Source organism: Anopheles gambiae, chromosome 2 (genome assembly GCF_943734735.2).
Source record: "Anopheles gambiae chromosome 2, idAnoGambNW_F1_1, whole genome shotgun sequence".
In the NCBI taxonomy this organism is placed as follows: Eukaryota; Metazoa; Arthropoda; class Insecta; order Diptera; family Culicidae; genus Anopheles; species Anopheles gambiae.
This window is the reverse complement of record NC_064601.1, coordinates 22,915,612-22,927,994: the sequence shown is the minus strand read 5'-3', so window position 1 is coordinate 22,927,994 and position 12,383 is coordinate 22,915,612. Positions and strand designations below refer to the sequence as shown.

Below are 12,383 nucleotides of genomic sequence, written 5' to 3'. Positions count from 1 at the left end.
CACCGACTGTGAGTTTTACTCTAAACGCCTAAAGGTATGCAATGTTCGCGACAATACTGCTCTTTTGGGGCATTTTGTTTACTTAAAGGAGTTTATAAACAACAGTGACACATCTATCAGCCAGTCTCGTAGTACAGTGGTCAACTCGTACGACTTAACAACATGCCCGTTATGGGTTCAAGCCCCCAAATGGACCGTGCCGCCATGCGTAGGACTGACTACCCTGCTATGGGGGGATCAATAAGTCTTGACCGACCAATGATTGTTGAGCCAAAAAAAGATGACACATCTACCGCACCGATAATCATTAACAAATTAACAAGATCCCAAAACTACTGAAAGCTTCTAGGCATTGCTTGAACAGGAGCAGCCTGGTGCTACAATAATGATACATGTATGCGGGATGAAACACAAAACTGTGTGACCTACATAAAGCATTGCCAATGGTCTGTCATTTTTCTCTAAAAACTGGGTCAAACTAATAAGCCAACTATGATATATGCGGAGCCGCCTTCTAATCCTATCCACATTCCGTTGGCCCCGGCAAACGAATAAAAGAGAAAAGATGCATTAATCATACGGAACACAATACCGTACACGCTGACAATTACTTGATCCACCCTTTGTTGTGCCATCGGTCGTTTTCCGGCCCAAAGGTCAAACCATTCAAGCGATTGGCGTTCAGCTGAGCAAAAAACCATTTACTACGCTTGAGCAACCGTTCGGTACGGAACATCACAGCCCTTCCTAACGCCTAACGCCACTTTATTCAATCGCGTGAAAAGGCTGGTCGAGTTGCAAACTTGTGTGTCGGGCTACTCTCGGCCTCCATTAGCATCGATGAGGCTTGAAAACTCTTCCCCCCATTTCAAAATGGGGCTTACCAATTCACTGTCATTGTCAGACCCACGACGTCAATCAGGCAGCGGGTTTTTGGGGGTGGCTTCGGTGGGCTTCGGACACTCCCGTCCCGGGGCTTAGGGACAGAAAAAAACCAAAATCCATTCCGCTGCTTCAAGGGGCGAAGCGAAAAGACATACCGGTTTTGCTGCTCACCGGGGGTTAAGCCATTGCCTGGGCTGGGCCGAGAATCGGGCGGACGCTTACGACGGCTGACCTTGCAAGGGTGTGGACGCTCCGGGGTCGCTCGTCGTTCTCTGCCCGTGCCTGAAACTACTTGAAAGCAATGGAGCAAAGTGGCAGGTGAACGGAAAGGAAAAATGAGACAATAAACACACCACACACACACACACACACATAGACACAAAATCGCACACAATAACTCATCCAGCTTCCAGTGCAAAATCGATACGGTTCGTGTTTTTGCCGTCCGGAGAGAGAGAGAGCGAGCGAGGGCAAGCCTTTGCAGCGTGGCGGCAACCGTTACGTGGTAACATTGTTAGAGCACGTTCAAGGACACGCGCTCTATTGATCTTGGTCGCATTTTCCTGATGTCCCACGTAGTCTCGAGGATGGTCGCCACCGGGTTTTTCAAGCGTGGTTGGAGTGTTCCATACCACCAGCAGAGCGGTCCAGCACGACGTAATGAACCCGATGTGAGGCCGATATCTTTCAATCTAGTGGTGCGCGGTGGAGCATTACACGGCCGCTTCAACCCCCACCAGCGGTAATTTGATAATTCCGCCACGATACTTGTGCCGTACATGCAGCTACGATTCCACGGGGAAAAGGGCACACAGGTTCGCACAAATTGTGCCCAGTGTAACATAAAACGCGGGCTCATCGTAATCATTTGACGCGGCGGGCAGTAATAACGAATGGGCGGCCATCAATCGTATTCGCTCTAATGATGATCACTGCACATCGAAAGAGTTGATCCTTTCCGGGGAGCAGGAAGCGCACTCGTCACACACACACGTCGTAGCATCATAGGGAGCCCTCACCCTCACCCGGCAAGCTAAAAATAAAACGGCCCCACGGCAGACTTTCCGTTCCATCACAATGACGCAGACGGTTGGCATAGGGAACTCCTTCGGGGGCGGTTGGGTAGCACTCGCGCTTTTCTTATGTGTGCGAGGGAAATTATTTTCCAAAAACCACCACGTGTCGGAACAATCACCACGGACGGACGGACGGGTGTGTAGCGCATGTTGCTTCAGCGGGTTCGCCCGATCGGTCGTGTCTCGCGCTTCAGCCCTCGCCATCGCCATTTGCCGAGCGGACGGTTAATACGGTCTGGCACACTTGAGCCGAGCGAGCGGTACAGCGTCAGACTTGTTTATGTGTTGACTTATCGATTATTGCACACGGTGCGGGTGTGTGTGTGTGGGTGCACAGGGGTATGGGAGGTTAGAGCCATGTTCGTGTAGGAAAGGTTTGGTTAGCTCACCATTATCATCGCCGTGCATTCTATATTTACGTTTGGTTGGTTGGTTGGTTGGGGGCAGGGTGCGCCTTCGTTTATTTCCTTCCCCTCTCCCCCATCCCCATAGAGTTCACATTAATATTTCCACTTCGATTCCTGCCCACACAGGCACACTGGATTGATCCTTGGCGCTTTTAGTAAGCCAACCATACCGTGTGCACTTCGCCTTTCGAGCGCCCAACACTCGAGCAACTCGCGTGAAGGTCTCGCCCGTTGCGGGTGCAACTGTTGTTCTGTACCGTCCTGGTGTCGTGCCTTGTACGTGTGTTTGTGTGTGTGTGTGTGTGTGTGTGTGTGTGTGTGTGTGTATTGTTGAGTGTGACGTAATCGTGTGTATACATAATTTAGAGAGACAGCTTTGTCTAACCCCCGTTGCTGTTCGTGTTCCATTCCGGGTCCGGTCGGAACGTTCCGGTTTTGGGCTGAGTGTTCGATTGTTTTACTAGCAGCCGCATGTGTGTGACATGTGGCGGCCGTAGTATCCTGTGGTTCGAAGTTTATGTCACGCTTGACGGTTTTATGTCACTTTACATGATTTCGTATCCGTTTTTATTGATAGGCGATAGGCGACGGGGTGTGCTAGGTGCCAAGATAGCCGGGGCCGGGCCGGGAATGCATTACCGTTTGAATGTTTTATGCGCTACGAGATACAGCGACGGTTGGGCGCGTGTTCTCCGCTTGGGGCATTATCCTTTCGGGCAGGTTGGTGGTAAGCGATACCGAATAAAAGCTGAAGCAAATACATGTGCCGGTGTCCAGAGCCGACGAAGGTAGGGCCAAATCTGCAGGTGAATTAAGTGCTCGCCAAAGCTTAGCATTTTGACAGACGCCGAGGGCAAGCGGGGGAGCTGGCTGGCACGTGCTGCGTGGTGTCATAAACGAAAGCAGTAAACCTGAAGGACATAACAATTTATGGCAAGATTCGGATTGGTCGGTACAAACACACCGAGACAGAGTTGCCGAGAAAGAAGCAGGTTTGGAATGGTGTGTTCAGCTGAATTTATGGTGATTTCATGATATGCGATCGTTACGCCGCCCCGGACCGTTCCCTAAACGATGCCGGAAATGATACACAAGCATGCCTCTGCCCTTCCGAGCGACGTTGCGTTGGCGTTGTCCCCCATGCCCGTTCTCGCGGGACTCATCGTGGAGGATATAATTTACTCACTTTCTCGTCGCTAATCGTAATTTTTAGCGACAGTCAACTTGCGACTCGAACAGTGTCACGCAATACGGCTTTCCGGCCCGCTGTTTCGGTCCGAGCCCATTTCCCGACGGTTTTGGGCGCGCAACAGTTGATACGCGGGGCAGCGATGTGGAATCCATCCACCGACATCAATCATCGTTCGAGGGCGAACGATGTCACGCAGCATAAACGGTCTGCGATTAGCAGACGGCCCCGTGCACTGTCGCTCGGTAGAAAAAAGAGCTTTCGAACAGCGGAAGCAATGGTAACGAACGGTAAAAGGCCATTCAATGGGGACAGGAAACAGCCAATTAGATATTCCATAGCTTCATTCCGCGAAAGTGAGCACCCGGATGCCACTGCTGTTAGATTGAACTATGTGCAATAAAATAACGAACAATGTGAAGAAATATAGGCAGACAGGAGAATGAACAGAGCAGATCGAAGCGGCTATCCGGTTCGAAGGACCAAACATTGTTCCGAAGTTGTTAGGGCTTCGAGCATTTATTTTCTTGAGAGGAGTGTGCTACAATTATGACAAATTTATGTTGGGTGTATACCATATGTATTGCAAGAAGGAATTCATGAAAGAGCAATGAGTAGAATAATTATTGACTTTTTTCTGCATACATTTAGGCGCTCATACCGATCTAAAGTACTTCTGAAATGTATCATTGAATGTGTTTAAAAAGCACTAGAAAGACTTTTTTGGTTACGTTTTCCATGAATCTTATTTTGGAAACTCACACTCGCGTATAGACGGTGTACAAAAATCGATAGAAATTAATCATAAATCATTGCCGAGCTTCAAGTGCGATATCTATCTAACCACAGCGTCACTCGCTCCACTCGCAACGTCCATTCTGCATGCCATAACCTCGTACAACAAATCGGTTCTATCATAACCGCAGACCGTAGGGCACGGTACAGTTCCGATTTCGTGACTGAAAGCCATATCTCTCGGTTTGTGCTACATCTCTTACCCTACTTGGTTGCCTCGCGTCACCTTACTTCCCACTAGTATGAGGCCAGCGAGCAATAAGTGTTGTGATTTGTACAGCGAATGAAGGCATAGGTAGTAAAAGTTGTTTGGCAGAGCACGATTCACAATTTGCTACTTGTTTGAATCAGAAACAAATGACGCGGCTTAGCCTCGGGCGTGAAACTCGCGTGAGTTTAATAGGCGAAGCGCGTTACGAGTCGATTAAAAGCAGAGCACGTAAGCTAAACGGTAGCACATCAGGCGTCTCTCGCACTATAGAACGCTGCACCGTCGCAGCAATAGGAATTGAACGTGTAACTTTTCTGCATCCCAGGGGCCATCTGTGACCTAGTTCCGTTTCCGTCTGCCCGGCGGTTGATGAACTTTATTATGGGACGATAAGCTGCAACTGAGGAAGGAGCGGAGAGGCCAGTAATGTATAGCGCAAGCATTCTTTTCATCCCAGGATGAAGATCCTGCTGCCACTCACCGAAAGCAGCATGCATGCAACATATCATGGCAGCATTGTTCACGAAGCAGCATCCAGGTCTAAATTTATCTATGCAGAGGTCGATCCGGTAGCACACCGTAGAATACTGTGCCATCGACTAACGAAGTACGGGCGTCGCATCAGCAACAGCGTAACAGTCTGATTATGGTGCTTTCGCTCTTCCCCTCGGTGCTTTTGCTAATGCTGATGAGGGAGTTCCTCATCCTTTTATCAAGGGGCGGCTGACTGCAGTCCATCGCCAACATCATCATTCGAGCGATGGGCGTGCATGCATACCTGCAGGACCAGTGCTGGGAGCGTTCGACCTGATTTACTGGTAGTTGCGCAATTGCGAACGTGTTGTTGGTGCTGGTAGTGACGGAGGGTGAAAAAATAGTAATCAGCCACTGTGGGCTTGAACGCAGGAGATGATACGCCGCAGAAGAGCGTAGCTCTGAGGGTCTGCAACGTTGAGCAGAGATGGTGTACAGCAGTAACGCCGATAGAATTAAGTTTTGATTTCTTTTTTCAACGTTGGCACATAATACGTCTCTTGTGATTTGTAATGTATGTGAGCCAATGTCAAGTCATATTATGCAACAAAAAATTAAATATTCTTATCTGAACGAATAAATCAGCCACTTTCGGCTGGATAGCTAGCTTTGTTCGGTAGATTGCATAACTTTTGGCTGATTGATAGCTTATGGTATTAATCGACGTGCAAGAAAAACTATAAGCACTGGTTGTAAAGAAACTCATCTAACCCGAACTTATCGGAAAATTAAACTAAATGTATATTTTGTGTGTTAAAACGTTATAATGTAATAGTTTAAATACCCTCTAACGATTCATTTTTTTTCAGGTTGGCTGCAGCTCAAGAAGCGGCGCTCGCAGGTCAGACCTCGAACGGGACTCAGTTCGGACGCAAAGGAGGCCACTATTTAGCTGATAGAATGGGTGGCCCCAGCAGTCAAGGGGGTCAGCCTCTGGCTGGAGGCGGACCCACCTCGCTCTTTATTTTATCAGAGGACAACATCATTAGGAAGTACGTAGGTGGTGGATCCTGCCATCACACGCCAAAAGTTCTTGCCGAAAAGTTCCAAGCATTAACAAAATCTCCTCTTGCCCCGTCCACCCCCTTTTCCCCCACTCTCACCACCCTCTCCCACTTTGTAGATACACACGGTTCATCATTGAATGGCCTCCGTTCGAGTACGCTGTGCTGCTGACAATCATTGCCAATTGCGTGGTATTGGCTCTGGAGGAGCACTTACCTCATGGAGACAAGACGATACTTGCTCAGAAGCTGGAAAAAACGGAAGCATATTTTTTGGGCATCTTCTGCGTCGAAGCATCACTGAAGATCCTCGCCTTAGGGTTTGTTATGCACAAACACTCCTACCTCAGGAACATATGGAACATAATGGATTTTTTCGTCGTAGTTACGGGGTAAGTCGTAGGCCACAGTGTAAGGTCGAAGCTGAAAGCCTCCCTTTTTTGTGCGTCGGGAGAGGAATATTTCACTCTATTTTACAGCGGAAACCTTTCGGACTTTTAAGCAGCCTACAGCACGGTTTCATTGTTTTGTTGTTGTTGTTTTGCTATTCTTCTGCAACATAAACACTTCTAACGGCATCGCGCCGTGAAGTTAACAATCTATCCACCTGCAATTACAGCCCCAACCACTAACCGTACCCCTTTATTCATTCGCGCACAGTTCAATGACTATTTTCGCTGAGGCCAACGTTGACGTTGATTTGCGAATGCTTCGATCATTTCGTGTTTTGCGGCCGCTTAAGCTTGTTTCAAGGATTCCAAGTAAGCGAAGATGCCGGTGTCGGCAGCGTTCGTCACTGTCAATTAATGCTAGCGAAACCATAGCGTGTTTTTTTTATCTCCATAGTGGCCAGTTGCTAGTGCTAGACAAGTACGGTGTTTCGACCGATCGTTCTACTAACCGTTTGCGCGTGTGTTCGGTGGCGGTGGCTTCCCGTCGGCCGGCTTTGGTTGAATGGGAACTGCTGCCAGCAGTTAATTGCTACTAGTTGTTTTCTTTTCTTTTTCGTTCCTACCTTACTGTTACACAGCGATTTGTCGTTTCGTTATACGCTAGGAATAGTATCTAGGATGTAGAGGGGTTTGTCTTCTTCTTTAGTTACTTAACGGTCCACTCAACGCTAACGATTCGTCCACCGTGTTCCCAAACTTCGTGGCCTAAGTATGTCAAGACCCTGGGTGAGAGTGATATGCAAAATCCATCGTAAACCGTAAGCCAGGACAAGGTTACTGGGGCCCAGCGGGACGCGGCAGGGTACCTGCTGGTGAAATTGACCTTAATAGGATCAACCCGACTCGTCACGAGGTCAAGTGTGGTATAAATGAGGAGAAAGCTTGACTATTCTGATTCGGTTCTGTAGTTCGGAGTGTCGTAAAAATTTCCATACCATCGACCATTGCCATCAGCATCAAGTCGTTGATGACCGCGTGAAGTGGGCACCCCGAAGGTTGCATCGTAATGGACTAAATCTGGCCAGCAATTTATAATACGACGTTTCGCATAAATCTCCAACTGCTGACAGCCCATTTTGAGTCGCTTTATTTTTGTCCTTCCCACGCCCCTAGTGCTAGTGCTAAGTAATTTATTTTTTTTTACTAATAACGTCTAAACTGAACACTTTTTTTACCCTCGGAATTACTCCTCTGTTTGCTAGATTCATCACATTGTTCCCCCAAAAGGGACCGGAAGTAGATCTGAGAACACTAAGGGCGATCCGTGTGTTAAGGCCCTTAAAATTAGTTTCTGGAATTCCTAGTGAGTAGTCAATCCTAGACGCCGACAGGCAAAACTAGCAGTAGTACATGTAGCGTATTTATTTATTTATTTCTACTTTTCGTTGTAATAATTAATATTAATTAGTTATAAAGTAATAATTTCAAAATTTCACTTTTTTCTTAATTATGTAAGGTTCTAGTTGTCTATTTAATTTTTAAAATTTAATTAAAGTTGTTTTGTAGATTATGAAAAAAAATAATATTTTAGAACTCCACTAAATATGTTAAGGTTGCAGTAAAAGTATTTGTGTTATTGTTTTCATAGTATCATTGCTGTACACTTGTTTAGCACCTGTAAATATACTGAAACGACGAACAAGCTTCTAAGAGCATTATTTCATGCAAAAAGCATCCATTAAATCTAATACACTCCTAAATTTATGCAATTTTCATAGCAAAACGCCCGATTTTATGTAATCATGCACAACTCATTTTACTTCGTAAGCAGCTTTTTTGTCGTTTCTAGTACTGCTTACACCTGTAGTTGAATGAAGCTGAAGTTAATTTATGATTTGTTCATGACCCACTAACACACGCTCTCCGACCATCCCTTTCTTTTGTCACTCGTGCGGACTAACTTGCCAACTTTGACCAGGTTTACAAGTAGTCTTAAAATCAATCATCAAAGCCATGGCGCCCTTGCTGCAGATAGGATTGTTGGTCTTGTTTGCAATTGTTATCTTTGCAATCATAGGCTTAGAGTTTTACTCCGGTGCGCTACACAGGAGCTGTTATAGCTTAGAGGATATCTGTAAGTACGCGCGCGATAGCGCTGTAATGGCGCGCAAAGCATTTGCACCAGCTCCAGTAACCGCTTTTCGCACTCCACTCCGCACCGTGCAGCTCAAATCGTGAAGGAGGGCGAATTCCCGACGCCTTGCAATGCAGATAACGACACGATAGCACCGACCGGTGCGTACGTCTGCAACAGCAGCGACAGCACGTGCATCGAGCAGTGGGAAGGGCCCAACTTCGGTATTACCAGCTTCGATAATATTGGGTTCGCCATGCTGACCGTCTTTCAGTGCATCACGATGGAGGGCTGGACGGCAATCCTGTACTGGGTAGGTTTGGCCACCGCTTGGGGTGGGCACCCTGCGTTCGACATACTTCATTCTGCATGCTTCTCTGCGCTGTACTTCCAGACCAACGATGCGCTCGGGTCAACGTTTAATTGGATCTACTTCGTGCCGCTCATCGTGCTGGGATCCTTTTTCATGCTTAATCTAGTTCTCGGTGTGCTCAGCGGGTAGGTATACGTGGTTTCACACTGGACCGGCCGGACCGGCCATCGATGATTTTTCGTCACACGTACCAAAAACAAAATTGATTTATTTGTTGGCCAAGGGTCAGCACTTAATGCTGCCTTTTAGCAGGCTGCCACTCATTGCGTTTCGTTCTTCAAAGATTTGTTTTTTTGTTTTCGTCCGGTATTAACTCACACAACAATTAACGTACCTCTTGTGTTTGTTTTGATATGTAATTTGTGCCCAAAAAACCAAACCAAAAAAAATCTGTGTCCGTGTCTGTGCCACACACACACACACACACCTACATCCTTCCTTCACGTCCCGCCACGTCGCGCAGAGAGTTTTCCAACGAAAGGGGACGCGTTGAGCGACAGGCTCAATTTCACAAGTGTCGCTCCAGGCAAATGTTTGTCGAAGCAATGACATCCTATCTCGACTGGATTACTCAAGCAGGTTTTAAAATTGATTTGTTTTGCTCTCTTCCAAACCCTCCGTAACAGATTAAAAAAAAAAAAGCCCCCATTAAACCAGATCCGATCGGCTTCGCCTAGCACGCTCGAACGATCTGCTCCCATAGGCCCACCCCGTCCCACCCACACAACCTTTGTAATAAACTTCCCCTTTATGCTCTTACTGCCGCAATGCTCGCCAGGCCACTCCCGGTTTTAGTTCCCTTTTTGAACGATTTTCTTTTCAGCTCAATCCCCCTCCTCCCCGACCTAGTTTCCCTCAACCCTGCCCTGCCCTGCCCCGTACTATTCAGCCAGCTCTTACAGCGGCAAGCATTTACACGCAAAACAATGTATCTATTTCGTTCTGTAACCACTTCCGTTCTTTTGTGCGCCGAGCTTTCAGACAAAAAAAAATCAGCAAACGCGCAACGTACAGTCGAACTTTCTGTTTTTTTCTGTTTTTCTTTTCCGTTTCGCTTGTTGTATGGCTCCCATTGTTTTTGGTTTTAACCTACGATTCTCTTCAAAAACCATTTATCGCCCTATTTTCCCTTTCCTCCCCGTAGAGAGTTTGCGAAGGAGAGGGAAAAGGTAGAAAACCGCCAAGAGTTTCTGAAGCTACGTAGGCAACAGCAGCTAGAAAAAGAGCTAAACGGCTACGTCGAGTGGATTTGTAAAGCGGGTAGAGTATTGCTATTGTTTTGGCTTGTGCATGTGCAAACCCCCCCCCCCCCCTCCCCTGCCTGTGTACGAACCACCACATTCCGTTTTCGGCATCCCACACACTGCACACGACACCTACCCCCGCTCTTCTGAACCCCTCCCACCGGGAAGGCAGGCTCTGTATGGGGGCACAAAACACGCCCGAGGGCGGCGGAGCTTTTGCCAACCCGGGGGGATTTCTGGATGCTCCAATGATCCCTATCTGCACGCTATCATCCGGCTACGGCAAATCTTGCACGAATTCCCGTACCATTTTGGCTCGGCCCGTACCCTTCATCCCTCAGCAAACCACAATCCTCACGTCCCCATACGCTGAGCGACTACGGAGCGCGCCTACTAATTGGCTTACTAATTACTCTCGTCATTTTATTCTCCCATTTCAACCGAAACCACCCATCGCAACTCTCGATACACAAACACACACACACACGCATACACAAACACACATGCGACAAACACACAACCACACGTACAACACGTACTGCCTGTGGTGTTGTGTGCTGCCCATCCCCATCGAACTGGACGGCTACCATCTGGAAACTGGAACCGGAACCGCGTCAACTCGCACCTTCTACGCCTATACGGTGACATTTGCACGCACACACACCCCCAAAACACACAAACACACCCACAGAGGAGGTGATCCTGGCCGAGGAGCGCACTACCGAGGAGGAACGGTTGCACATTATGGAAGGTTCGTAGTACAGCATTTGTTGTAACCGTTGTGTCATGGCAGTTGGTGGTAGTGTATCGAACGGAAATGCAGATTTAATATCATCCGCCTGCTCTCTATGCACCGCACAACAATCCCCATCCGATACATGCTCTCTGTCTGAGTGTGTGTGTGGGTATATTGAATGCGCACCAACACCCCCGGTGCCTCCCGTGCGGTAGGAAATTGGAACGCCATAAATTATGACATCGCGTTACATACTTGGTTCACCGCAGCGACACACATGGAACAATGCAAGGAATAAATAGAACAAATCCAATGCCCCCTTCCCAGGGTTTCCTTGCCCTGCAAACCGCACCACGCACCTCTCACCCTGTACACCCGACCCCTCGCTCTCCGAACGTTCCCATCTTCTCTCTGTCTCAATCGGGGAAATTGGACACCTGCCACCGGGGACGACACGTGTGCCGTATGCTCGCTCGCTATTGCACAAACATCATACACCAACCATTTCCCAGCATACTTCGCATGCGCCGGCCGCAGTGCTCCGAGCCGAGAACCAACACACCGCCACGTAGGGCGAGTGGTGTAAGGGCGAGACGGTTTACTTCCCACGAGTGCAACACCAACCCTCAAACACCAGCACGACTACCGATGAACTACACCGCACGAAATGAACGCAGGCTGTCGGGTGAACACGCGCGAACCGACCGGAGAGTTCACGCTTATCACGTGAGCGTGTGCTCGTGGAACCCAGGTGACGGTTCCGGGCGCGCGAGTGTGTGCGTGTTGTTATTTAGTGCGCGGGAAAAACTCCCAGAGAGTGAGAGTATGACGCTTCGAAAGAGAGAGAGAGAGCGAGAGCATTTCACATGGCAAAGTTACATCAACTGTTGTTCTGCCCATGACGTCTGTTTATGTTTTCTCGCTGCCGTGCGATTCGGTTTTTATTCATACTTTTTTTTGTGTGTACTCTTTTCATGCTGCACCGACAACAGCTCGCCGGCGTGCAGCGGCCAAGCGGAAAAAGCTGAAAAATCTCGGCAAATCCAAATCCACCGACACCGAGGAGGACGACCCGGACGAAGATTGTGGTGATGACGGTAAATTGAGCTTTTGATTTTTATCTCTTCTCTTTAGACCGAAACAAGTACCAAACACGACAAACACAACCTTAAAACTCAATAAAAAAATATAAATCAACATCACACACTAGCCCCTGGCTGTTGAAGTCTTGTTAAGAACGACTAAGAAACGCATAACATGAGACTTGTGTCATACAGATTACATGATTTAAGGCGCGTCGTTCGAAGCGCCTTAAAGTATGCAATCGAGAAACAAGTTGTGGTGTTGTTTGTAACCCTATTCACAGTTTTCCTACGGCTTCTACTCCAACACACACATACACA

General features: G+C 47.9%; 1 protein-coding gene across 6 annotated transcripts in view; it reads left to right on the top strand.

Moving 5' to 3' along the window:
* LOC1273390 (voltage-dependent calcium channel type A subunit alpha-1) overlaps positions 1-12,383 on the top strand; it is an 85,422-nt gene that overhangs the window by 39,913 nt on the left and 33,126 nt on the right. For 4 of the 6 annotated variants that reach the window (XM_061640777.1, XM_061640776.1, XM_061640775.1 and 1 more), the window contains exons 4-12: positions 5,907-6,089; positions 6,221-6,493; positions 7,756-7,856; positions 8,472-8,627; positions 8,720-8,940; positions 9,022-9,125; positions 10,145-10,260; positions 10,936-10,995; positions 11,973-12,077. In XM_061640777.1, the coding sequence (XP_061496761.1) occupies positions 5,907-6,089; positions 6,221-6,493; positions 7,756-7,856; positions 8,472-8,627; positions 8,720-8,940; positions 9,022-9,125; positions 10,145-10,260; positions 10,936-10,995; positions 11,973-12,077 (1,319 nt within the window). Of the gene's footprint in view, positions 1-5,906; positions 6,090-6,220; positions 6,494-7,755; positions 7,857-8,471; positions 8,628-8,719; positions 8,941-9,021; positions 9,126-9,463; positions 9,580-10,144; positions 10,261-10,935; positions 10,996-11,972; positions 12,078-12,383 lie in introns of all 6 variants that reach the window. The other 2 variants (XM_061640779.1, XM_061640780.1) reach the window with 1 other exon arrangement.